Raw genomic sequence first — 11,750 nt, forward strand, 5'->3', positions numbered from 1 at the left:
GGTGGTAGCCCATCCCCCCTCAAGACCTGCATGCATTAAATGCTGCATTTTGCTTTCCTCCATCACTCAAACACTACTCATGTGCTGCACCTGGAAATGGAACCTGTGACCAACCTCACTCACTCCTACACTTCTCCTTCTAACCAAGTTTTGACTTCTCACTCACACCACCACCAAACCCCACACATATTCCCACCAACTCTCATCCTTCGTACAACACATATATACACTATTATTGCAAACCGCCAACAAAATACAAACTCACCGTACACTGTCATCAAAAACTTTTCAAACTCCTTCCTCCTTTTATTCATTATAAACAAACAAAGTCCAACCCAAGTTTCTACACAAAATGATTCCCTTCGTAAACTCACAATATAAAATTCTACTAAATAGTAAAACAAATCACAAACCATCACCCTTGTCTTCGCATTTTCAACGCTTTCCCATTCATTCCATTACCACTACTGTTTCCGACCGACCTGCACCTCAGCGTTCGCCGTTTCGACCACGCTACCTTCTTCCCATGCTATTTCCAGAACGACTCTCCAAAAATTAAGATATATGATGCACGCCGTTTCATACCCCGCCTCGCACGTCGTCGTTTTTTATTCTTTTAATTCTAACGCGGTTAGTAACACCAGGTGTAGATTGTTGACGCACGAGGGAACTTGAAAATTGAAATTGAGGATCAAAAATCGAATCAATGTCTACTTCATGGTGGTAATAATAGTAATTAATACATTCAAATATACTAACACTATGTACTCAGGTGAAGGGAGAATTGCAGTGGTAAATTAGAGGGGTTGATTGCGGTGTAGTGCTATTTAGATTTTTCAAATTAAAATATTAGAAACGCTGAGAAACGGAAACGTGACGTCTTCTGATGTGAGGGGAAACAATGGAGATCAGGCCACCGAGTGGGGGCCGCATCTTCGACCTGTAAACCATTTCGTCGTACGGTCTTCTGTAGAACTTCACATAGGGCAAGAACGATTCTCGGCACCTCTCTCCCTTCACGGTCGCGTGGCTCTCTCGACGGAAAAACGTTGCCGGCGACTGCAGGAACGAGGTCCTCGGCGGGGCCGTCACTCGCTGCGGCAGCGGGGTGGAGGGGAAGAGGCCCTTCCTGGTAGCCGGGGGGCCGCGGGGGGTCCTCGCGACGGGCGAGGCGAACGAGAGCGAGCGCGCGTTTAGCGGCGAGATCAGCGCGGGAGAGGGACTCGTGGGTCCCACTTTCGATGCTGACGTGTCGGCCAGGCTCAGGTACCAGGGCTTCAAGGAGTCCAGGTGGTGAGAGACGGTGAATGAGAAGCGGGAAGAGGAGCACGAGCCTATCTTCGCCGTTGATTTAACGCTCGAGGCATCGAATCGGAGGGACGAGGCTCGCGGGTACGCCGCGAAGTCGTTGAAGTCGAACGATTCTTCGAAATCCAACGATGATACCACCGTGGTCCACGATGATAGCTCCACGAACGGCCTAACACCCTGCAGTCCAGTGCACCCAACATGAGAACAACACACACGATAATTGCTATTCTGTAATTAATTTATTGCAATTGATTTGAACTAAATTACATTGATAGGGTACAAAACTAGAAATAAGTGGCATACGTCTTTTTCAATCCTAGCAAAAACCACGTATAGTGTTCCCTCGTACCCTATGAATCTAACGGAGAGAAGTAAAATAGGTTTGGGTTTTCAATTTCAATACGATATGACACGTAGCCGAGCAATATGGTGTTGTGCTGTATTGTTGCGTTTGAATTTATGATAATGAATAGTAACGGGAAATACGGTACTTTTTGTGCATGGGGTACATTTTTCATTTAGTTAAGGAGTGGGTTTGGATATGGTATGGCATGGGGTAGTGGGTGGACCACCAAAAAATCAGGGGAAATGGTCCATTAATTGGCGTTGGTCAAAGAAAGTAGAACATGCATGATCTGAAGGTATGATGATGCCAGAAAGGGTGCATTACATACCCAACCAACACACATAAGAAGGAGACTAGACTAAAATGTGGTGGAACAGTGTTTGAGTTTAACTGGCACTTGGTAAACAGTACATGGTAGACTACCAAAACTAGATACGTAAGGATTTTGAATTGTGGTTACCTTCCACAAGTAAGCGAAAAGTGAGGGAGGGTCTATCACAAAGGCTTTGCATAGTCTTCCTGGGTAGTACTCCGCCACAATTTTCAGTGCTGGTAGCAATTGGTTCATGAAAGCAGATGCTGATCTGTAAAAGCCTGCAACAACCAAATAAACAACCCCTTGTTAATTACATGTTTCCCAGATGTGTTGAATCTTGAGATTAGCTCACGGTTTAGTTGCTTAAAAAATGTGATCATAGTTTATTATAAAATTGTTGGGGGTGAGAAAAAAGGTAAAGGGGTACTGGCAAAAGCTAAAAAGGAGAATCATGGGTTGTTCCTCTGATGCCTTGTGCTACTGCAATAGCATAATTTAAGGAAGCATTAAAGATTGAAATGGACCAATTCGGGTAGAGAATGTCAATAATGACTCCAATTCCCAATAATACCCTTCCTAACATGGCTACATTGTTAGCCTAGAGTCTGAGACACCCCAGGGGCACTCCGGACACTTTCTGTGTGCCCCTCAGGCCCTGCCGGTGATCCCAACAGAGTTCCATATCATCTCTGCCCTCTCATTTATTGTTCTGATCCCTCAATCTTTTCTGTTTACTTCTTTTGTTTGTTTATCAATAATTGCTTCAAAATGGCATTATGGAAATTTGGCTAATGCAACCATCCGCACTTACTTGCGTCAAAAAGCATCACAAATTGCTCTACGTTTTTTGGCATCGTCGAAATAGCCACCTCCATTGTAAATGCCAGCAAACGAGTAAACCTTCAGGGATTAAAAGAAAAAAATTAATAAATTAATAAATTACAATAGCATCACTTTATTTAGTTGCTTCTGCTATAATAATTAATACCACTGATGAAATTGTGAAAGCGTTAACAAACTCTTGTCTCGTGTCTGGTAACTTACATTTTCTGGGAATGCAACTTTTGATAGTCTTGCTTCAAACGAAAAATCTGTCACCACCCCAATTCAAATCACGAGTTTTATTTCAAGTTACCAAATTAAATAATACTATAAAAAATAAGGCAGAAACCCAAAGTCCGAAATGAAGAAAAGGTTAACGAAATTACCATGACAGGTCTGGATTCGTCGTCATGACCAGCCACATAGGCCAACCCATCAGCCAGTTCTGCTGAGAAATCATCCGCTATCAAGTGATCTGTTTTAAAATAATCCCATCAGTTAAAAACGGTATTTACATTCAAAGTTTCAACAAAAATAAATAAGAAAACCAAAAATTTAATAAAATACAAGTACTGCTAATAATATTTTTTTGTGTGTGTTTGGGGGTATACGGAGAAGGAAAGAAAAGGAGAGTGACCTAATGATTACTAGAGTGGGGTGCGTTTCACTTTAACGTTTGTTTGGTTCAATGGAAGGGAAAAGCAAGATTCTTTGGCGAGAGAAAACAAAAAGAGAAGTCGGCTTGTTTTCACAACGGGCAAAAGCTTTTGCAAGAAAAAGGAATTAAGGAGATGAAGTGGGGAAGGAGAAAGAAGAAAGAAGAAAGAACTTGTGGAATATACCAGTGATTACACTCTCTCTCCAGGCAAGACAGGCCTTGAGTTGCTTCGAAGCTTTTTTCACACTATCCCCTTTTGCTTTCAAGAACCGTTTCACACAAGCGTAGTTGCAAAACTTCTCCTACACAATAACAACAGCAAGAACAAAATAACTACAATTTAAGTCATCCTCAAATCACGTCAAGCAACAAAACCTATGAGTGAGTACTGAAAAAGTAGAGGGAAGAGAAAAACCTGCTTAACAGTGAGAGGGGTTTGTTTTCTGAGAAGCTCAAGAACAGCTTCGACTTTGGCTGTCTCCTTGTGATCTCCGAGCTCTGTTTTCTTCCCCATTTCGAGAAACACTAACTTAGAAACGTGAGGAGTTTGCAATAATTACCAAATCTCCAAGAAGGTAGCAAGCTAGAGAGTAGAGAACAGAACGACTATTATTCCAAACTTCTGCTTCACGCAACCATTAATATAAAGCAAAGGGCAGGGTTATTGTCGCTGATCTGAGAGAGAGAAACTTGAATTGAATGAATGTAATGTGAAGAAGGAAGTTGGAGGCTTTATTTATAGCTAAACGACGGAAAATAACGCCGTTACGCAGGATGGGGGGAAACATTAAACACTTATACGAGAAAGGCTTTTTGAAAACGTCAACACTTGTGTTTGTTATTACCCTTGAGAGTCCACAGTGGTTTTTTGAGTCAATGTCCCAAAATGGGTCCCCACTCAACACCGCAATGATGCCCCCGACAAGGATTCGTAACGGAAAACGCCGACTTTGCGTTCTTAAACTAGTTTCAATTTTTCCTAAGTGTTTTAATATTTTCCCCAAGATGTGCCCAAAAGTTGTAAGTGTAATTACACATGAAAAAGAAAAAGAAAACAAATAACACTCTACTAGTTAAAGAGAAAGGTAAAATATAAAATATAGACAAAGGGCAGAGGAGATACAAGACAAATAAAGAATTTAAAAATTGATAGTTGTGAGATATCAAATCATTTAACAGAAATCGAATATAGGACTTCTAAGTTTTTCTAATGCGATGTCACCGACTGACCCATTTTATTAGTCTTTTCTCTATAATTGTGAAATTATTCTAAAATCATTTTTGTCACCATGCAGATGAAATATTCTTGAGAGTTACAGTTTTCATACAAGAAAAGATAGATTTTCTGAAAGGAGTAATTGGGGTTCTCATATCTATCACAATCAATGATTATTAAAAATGTTAAATTTTTATAATCAAAATTAATAGGCAAAACTTATTAATGACTTTATAATATAATAAGGTGGTCAAATTTAAAGTTAATTTCATTTTATTAAATTAATTCAATAGAATAAGATTTGTTTTCAGTGTATATTATTTGGTCTAATTTATAGGTGAGGTGAATTTTTCAACATATTCTCCTGCACCGTTAACATCCAATATGAAAATTGAGAAAAGTTCGATAGACTCAAATTTTAGCTATGATAAGTTTTTAATTTTGATTATAATAGATTTTTAATAACTCTAATACTATATTATGCTTTGGTTTTTAATTCTTATGATAAGTTCGATATATATACTTAGAAGTTAGTTTTTACTTAATTTGAAAAACTTTTAAATTTTATTTATAAATCAATTACTTGAATTATATTATTCAGTGTTAATTATTATATTTTTATATTGTATTTCTTTATTGTTAATCTTATGCACTGTCTTAACATATATTTAATTATAGTTTCAAATAAAAACACCATAATTAACCAAAACATTACTGTCTAACTATGTTGACTTGTGTATCGTAAGTTATAATAAAAGTTTTACCCTTTTTAAAATGAATAAAACTGCCAATTTAATAAGTATTATTACAAGGATAATAAAGAAATAAATATAAAAAGTTAGAATCTAATGTTTTAAAAAAATACTGCTAAAAGAAATTTGTGTACCAATTAAAATAGTTTTTCAGCTAAAAAAATTAGAAATGAATTGAAAAAGCTTACCAAACAAAACCTAGATTTATTATTGTATAGTATGAAATATTAACCGAGTGGTTACAAACAACCAACCAGATATTCAGGTAATCTGTTTATATCTTATTCTGTTTATATTTTATTGGGCTTATATCAGCTTAGGATCCATGAGGTAAATTATAAATACAAAGCCAGGGCCAAAGGCCAGGTATGTTCCACTTACGCATTATTCACTCTTGGCTACTCTAAAATACTCAGTAGTGAAAATCATTCACTAAACATTCAACTAAGAGCCGAGGCTCCACAAAATCACACGCCTAACTTGAGCGTCGGAGTACCTTTTGCAGGTACATCCACCCCCGTCCAAAAGGAGACCGATCGGCTTGCGCCAACACCGATCGGCCAGCAGCTGGAGTTTGGAGGCGAGCGAGCGGCCCAGACGCGTCAGCAGGTTAGTCTCTCGGTCCCCAAAAATATCCACCGAAACATTTTGGCGCCCACCGTGGGGCCGAGCGTCAAACCCAATGATGACCACAAGAAACCAAGACAAGCGTTCAGTATCGACATCACTATTTCGGATCAACACCAGAAAATTTCGACAAAAACTACAGTAGATGAATCATCATCTCTACGTGAGACGTCGTCAACAAGATAAGTATTTTTTGAAATATGAATATTTCATAAAATATCTAATTGATAATAGATATTATAACAACTATTTTTATGTTAAATATATATGTTATAATCCATAATATATTATATGATATATGATATAGTATATAACTATAAATATAGTTATCTAATTATTATAACCGAAACATTTTTTGGCATGATTAAAATAGTGAAAGATATTGTTGTGTTAGAGATAATTATCAACAACAATATTATAAAATCTCAAGACGGTTTAGATACCTTGTTTATTATATATGTTATTTATTCGGTGCAATTCATAATATCTGGTAACCGAATCATTTATTATACGGTTATATACCATAATCATTTTAACAAGACAACATCTTGAAAAAATATATATCAAAATCCACGCCATCAACTATGCGAGTGCAGACTAAGGTCTAGTCATAAACGGACTTCATGCTTAAAGTATCATGGAATTCAATTAACGAAGGAGAGGTCTCCTATTGCAAACACTGATTGCCAATTTCGTCAGCAAAGTTCATAATTAACGATCAAGTCCAAGACCGAGCGGTAAATCCCTCTCGGGAGAGAGGTAAAGCCCTCTCAAAGACGAACGGTAAATCCCGTTCACTAGGAAACAATCCTAGCTCAAAACAGAGGTAAAACCCTCTCAAAGCCGAACGGTAAAGCCCGTTCCCTAGGAAGCACTCCTAGGTCGAAGACCGAGCGGTAAATCCCCCTCGGGACAGAGGTAAAACCCTCTCAAAGCCGAACGGTAAAGCCCGTTCCCTAGGAAGCACTCCTAGGTCGAAGACCGAGCGGTAAATCCCCCTCGGGATAGAGGTAAAGCCCTCTCAACGACGAACGGTAAATCCCGTTCACTAGGAAACACTCCTAGCTCAAAGCAGAGGTAAAACCCTCTCAAAGCCGAACGGTAAAGCCCGTTCCCTAGGAAGCACTCCTAGGTCGAAGACCCAGCGGTAAATCCCCCTCGGAAGAGAGGTAAAACCCTCAGACGAATGGTAAATCCCGTTCACTAGGAAACACTCCTAGCTCAAAGCAGAGGTAAAACCCTCTCAAAGCTGAACGGTAAAGCCCGTTCCCTAGGAAGCACTCCTAAGTCGAAGACCGAGCGGTAAATCCCGCTCGGGTAATGTCGAAGGTCGAGAGGTAAAACCCTCTCGACAAATGTCGAAGACCGAGAGGTAAATTCCTCTCGGTTCCTGTTGAAGGACGAGCGGTAAATCCCGCTCGGTTACTGTCGATGGTCGAGAGGTAAAACCCTCTCGACAAATGTCGAAGACCGAGAGGTAAATTCCTCTCGGTTCCTGTTGAAGGACGAGCGGTAAATCCCGCTCGGTTAATGTCGAAGGTCGAGAGGTAAAACCCTCTCGACAAATGTCGAAGACCGAGAGGTAAATTCCTCTCGGTTCCTGTTGAAGGACGAGCGGTAAATCCCGCTCGGTTACTGTCGAAGGTCGAGAGGTAAAACCCTCTCGACAAATGTCGAAGACCGAGAGGTAAATTCCTCTCGGTTCCTGTTGAAGGACGAGCGGTAAACCCCGCTCGGTTACTGTCGAAGGTCGAGAGGTAAAACCCTCTCGACAAATGTCGAAGACCGAGAGGTAAATTCCTCTCGTTTCCTGTTGAAGGACGAGCGGTAAACCCCGCTCGGTTACTGTCGAAGGTCGAGAGGTAAAACCCTCTCGACAAATGTCGAAGACCGAGAGGTAAATTCCTCTCGTTTCCTGTTGAAGGACGAGCGGTAAATCCCGCTCGATTACTGTCGAAGGTCGAGAGGTCAAACCCTCTCGACAAATGTCGAAGACCGAGAGGTAAATTCCTCTTGTTTCCTGTTGAAGGACGAGCGGTAAATCCCGCTCGATTACTGTCGAAGGTCGAGAGGTCAAACCCTCTCGACAAATGTCAAAGACCGAGAGGTAAATTCCTCTCGGTTCCTGTTGAAGGACGAGCGGTAAACCCCGCTCGGTTACTGTCGAAGGTCGAGAGGTAAAACCCTCTCGACAAATGTCGAAGACCGAGAGGTAAATTCCTCTCGGTTCCTGTTGAAGGACGAGCGGTAAATCCCGCTCGGTTACTGTCGATGGTCGAGAGGTAAAACCCTCTCGACAAAATGTCGAAGATCGAGCGGTAAATTCCGCTCGGTTACTATTGAAGGTCGAGCGGTAAAACGCTTTCAGTTCCGCCAACGCAGCCTCCCTCAAACTCATCAGTCCTATAGTTAACCACGGCTAAAGCCAACCGCTTAACTCGGACTTGGGGGGCATAATGTATAGTATGAAATATTAACCGAGTGGTTACAAACAACCAACCAGATATTCAGGTAATCTGTTTATATCTTATTCTGTTTATATTTTATTGGGCTTATATCAGCTTAGGATCCATGAGGTAAATTATAAATACAAAGCCAGGGCCAAAGGCCAGGTATGTTCCACTTACGCATTATTCACTCTACGCTACTCTAAAATACTCAGTAGTGAAAATCATTCACTAAACATTCAACTAAGAGCCGAGGCTCTACAAAATCACACGCCTAACTTGAGCGTCGGAGTACCTTTTGCAGGTACATCCACCCCCGTCCAAAAGGAGACCGATCGGCTTGCGCCAACACCGATCGGCAAGCAGCTGGAGTTTGGAGGCGAGCGAGCGGCCCAGACGCGTCAGCAGGTTAGTCTCTCAGTCCCCAAAAATATCCACCGAAACAATTATGAATGTCGTTCTTATAGTGGATGTTGTAGGTGAACTACTCATTATTGTACTTCAATTTATTGAAAACACCACAGTAGAAAATTATAACTCCTAAGAACTTATACTTTCTAAAAGCAGAAAATTACTAAACAACCACTTGGTATTTTATTTAAACGACGATTATTAAATATTAAGTCAACCTTTGGAGTTAATTTAAACAAACTCAAATTATAAATTGATATTAGATCGTAGAAAAGCAATTTTTCCAATACTAATAAAATCACTTGTTATTAAAGTAGTCATAAATGTATATTCCTACAAACTTCATATTCAAGATATTCAGTTTTAACTGTAAAAGAGTACAAAAGAACTCATTATAGTATTTAATAGTTAGTAGGGATTTCTCTTTTTGCGACAATTTTCAAATCTAAAAATGTGAAATTTGAAGTAGACTTTGGAAAAATAATAAAAAGGATAAACCATTAGTCGAGAATCAAACTGTTACTAAAACTCTATGGTGACGTTTTCACTAATTCTTGATATTCCTGATTATATATATTTCGCTTGATTTTACCAATTACACTATATGGATATATGAATGACTATTCAATAACTTTTGGCCACAGAGATTGAGTTGTTCCTAAAGCTATTTCTTTTTTATTATATAAAAATTAAATGCACAAAAACATTTAGTGCATATATAATGTGTTTCTAGTTGAATATGGAAATAGTGTTCGGAAGAAGTAAATTTTTATAGTGTACATTAATATTTATAGATATCATTTCACACAATTGATTATTTTAAAAATATTTTAAATTTTCTATTTATGTAAAATTTTATGAATTTTTACTTTCTATCTTAATCTTTTCTACCTTTTTCTTGAATTTGCATTATATTTCAATATAATTGAAAAATAAAAAATGTAATTACAAATAAGATTTTTGAAGAAGCTGCACCATAATAACCAAACAATTGAAGAGAATTGTTGTTATTATTTTTGCATATTTCACTAATTTAATTATCTGAAAGTAAAAGGAAAAAAAGGAACAAGTAAAAAAAAACTAAAGTGTATGCACTAAACACAATGTCTATAAAACTCTGGATTCCAAAAGAGTTTAACATTTAGGCCCTGTTTTTTGAGTGGATTTGAGAGGATGGATTTGAGGGGATTTGAGAGGATTTGAAAATAATTTTTTTTGTCGTTTATTTGAGTGAATTTGAAGGTAAATAAAAGTGAATTTGGAAATAATTTTTTTTAATTTGTCATGTCAATACAATTCTGTACTAATTCTCATAAATTTTATTTCCAAATTCACTCTCATTTACCTCCAAATTCACTCAAATAAACGACAAAAAAAATTATCTTCAAATCCTCTCAAATCCCCTCAAATCCATCCTCTCAAATCCACTCAAAAGAACAGTGCCAAAATGAAAAATCCATGAATCCCGCAAATGATCGCGCAAATTCAATCACAAATCCGTCTGCTCAAACAAACATAATTAGAGATAATATTAATATAAAATACATAAGTTGGTATAAATATCGGTTTACAGATAAGATTTATGATTTGAATTAAATTTAAACTCTATTTCTTGATATATTTTTCCATGGAAGCATCTACTTCTAGCGAAGATAATTTGAATGTTTATGAGTATTTTACTGAATTTTGAATTATTTAGGATGAAGTAGATAACTATAAACTAGAACCCACTGTACCCCGCTACTGTCTGCAAAACAAAATGTACCCGGCATATTATGAATAATATCTTGGAAAGAAAGAAAGAGCATCAAGTTATCTAAGGGACTTTTATATTGCTAAGATAAATTCTAACCATTATTCTAATATTAGATTAAAAGGTGAATTTTAAACTTAATTCAATCACACGAAAATCTTAAGAAATCTGCAAAAATCTTAAGGAATCTGCAAATTTGGACTTGAGTGGACAATCAGTAAAATGCTAAAGTTGTCCATTTTTTTCAATTTAAAATTTAAATAATAATTTTCTATTATTTTCCCTAGCAGATAATTACTTTAGCCTTGTAACTAATAGAAGATACTATAAAATCATTTTTGAAGGACTCTTTGATTTAATTTTTTAAAAATCCATCATCGCCTTTCGGTCCATAGTGTGATTCTCTACAACATTGACATGAGCGCAATTTAAACTTTTTTTCTATACGCAATTATTATAATAAAGATGTATTTTTTATTTTAAATTCACTGGATAGAGTATTTTCATTATAGTCTTGCAAGGTGTCATTCAAAAGTTTCATAAATAATTGAAATTTCATCACTCTCACCTATTCACAAGACATAAAACAAATGACAACCTTTTGAAATAACAAAAGTGTCTCTCAATCACTTCGCAATCTTTCATACACAGAAGTATAAGTGTTTCTTGAAAATTCTTCTGACTCATATCACAAAACATGTATTTTATTCAATCTTACATCATAACATCATCCTATGGAATATCAACTACTTTGTTGTGTCATGTCTATAGTGTGTAATTCTTCAAAAATTTCTCATAAATAAGAAATCTTGTATGATTTTTAATTACAAGTACTTACTCATTCATTAAGTCTCAAACGAGAAAATAAAATTCATTCATGAACCTTGTTATAAAACAATAAAAATCTAAATGCATAAAAATGAAAAAGTTAAATGGCAAATAAAATTGGACGGAAAATACCTTACCCTAACATATTTTTTACTTTTATTCAGTTTCCTTTTCATGCATATTTTTCTCTTACCATTATTTTTGACCTTACTTATTATGTGGGTTTTCCACTTAAACGTTTCTAATATTATATTCTAACTCTT

The 11,750-nt window shown here is 37.2% G+C and overlaps 1 protein-coding gene across 1 annotated transcript; it reads right to left on the reverse strand.

Annotated features, from left to right (window-relative positions):
* Positions 1-684: 684 nt before the first annotated feature.
* LOC108325261 (uncharacterized) lies at positions 685-4,168 on the reverse strand. Its single transcript, XM_017558303.2, has 7 exons — positions 3,869-4,168; positions 3,638-3,755; positions 3,182-3,270; positions 3,018-3,064; positions 2,785-2,873; positions 2,118-2,251; positions 685-1,488 (listed from the first exon to the last, which is right to left on the reverse strand). Exons 1-7 carry the CDS (start codon positions 3,965-3,967, stop codon positions 850-852), a joined length of 1,215 nt encoding a protein of 404 aa, XP_017413792.1. The 5' UTR covers positions 3,968-4,168; the 3' UTR covers positions 685-849.
* Positions 4,169-11,750: the final 7,582 nt, after the last annotated feature.

The sequence above is a fragment of the Vigna angularis genome, chromosome 3, assembly GCF_016808095.1.
Source record: "Vigna angularis cultivar LongXiaoDou No.4 chromosome 3, ASM1680809v1, whole genome shotgun sequence".
NCBI lineage: Eukaryota > Viridiplantae > Streptophyta > Magnoliopsida > Fabales > Fabaceae > Vigna > Vigna angularis.

Excerpts from the sequence above, each read along its gene's own strand:
- LOC108325261 (XM_017558303.2), bottom strand. The coding sequence starts at position 3,967 with ATGGGGAAGAAAACAGAGCTCGGAGATCACAAGGAGACAGCCAAAGTC. Across the intron at positions 3,065-3,181 it reads ACGAATCCAGACCTGTCATG|ATTTTTCGTTTGAAGCAAGA; the intron begins GTAATTTCGTTA and ends GGGTGGTGACAG. Across the intron at positions 2,874-3,017 it reads AAGTTGCATTCCCAGAAAAT|GTTTACTCGTTTGCTGGCAT; the intron begins GTAAGTTACCAG and ends TAATCCCTGAAG.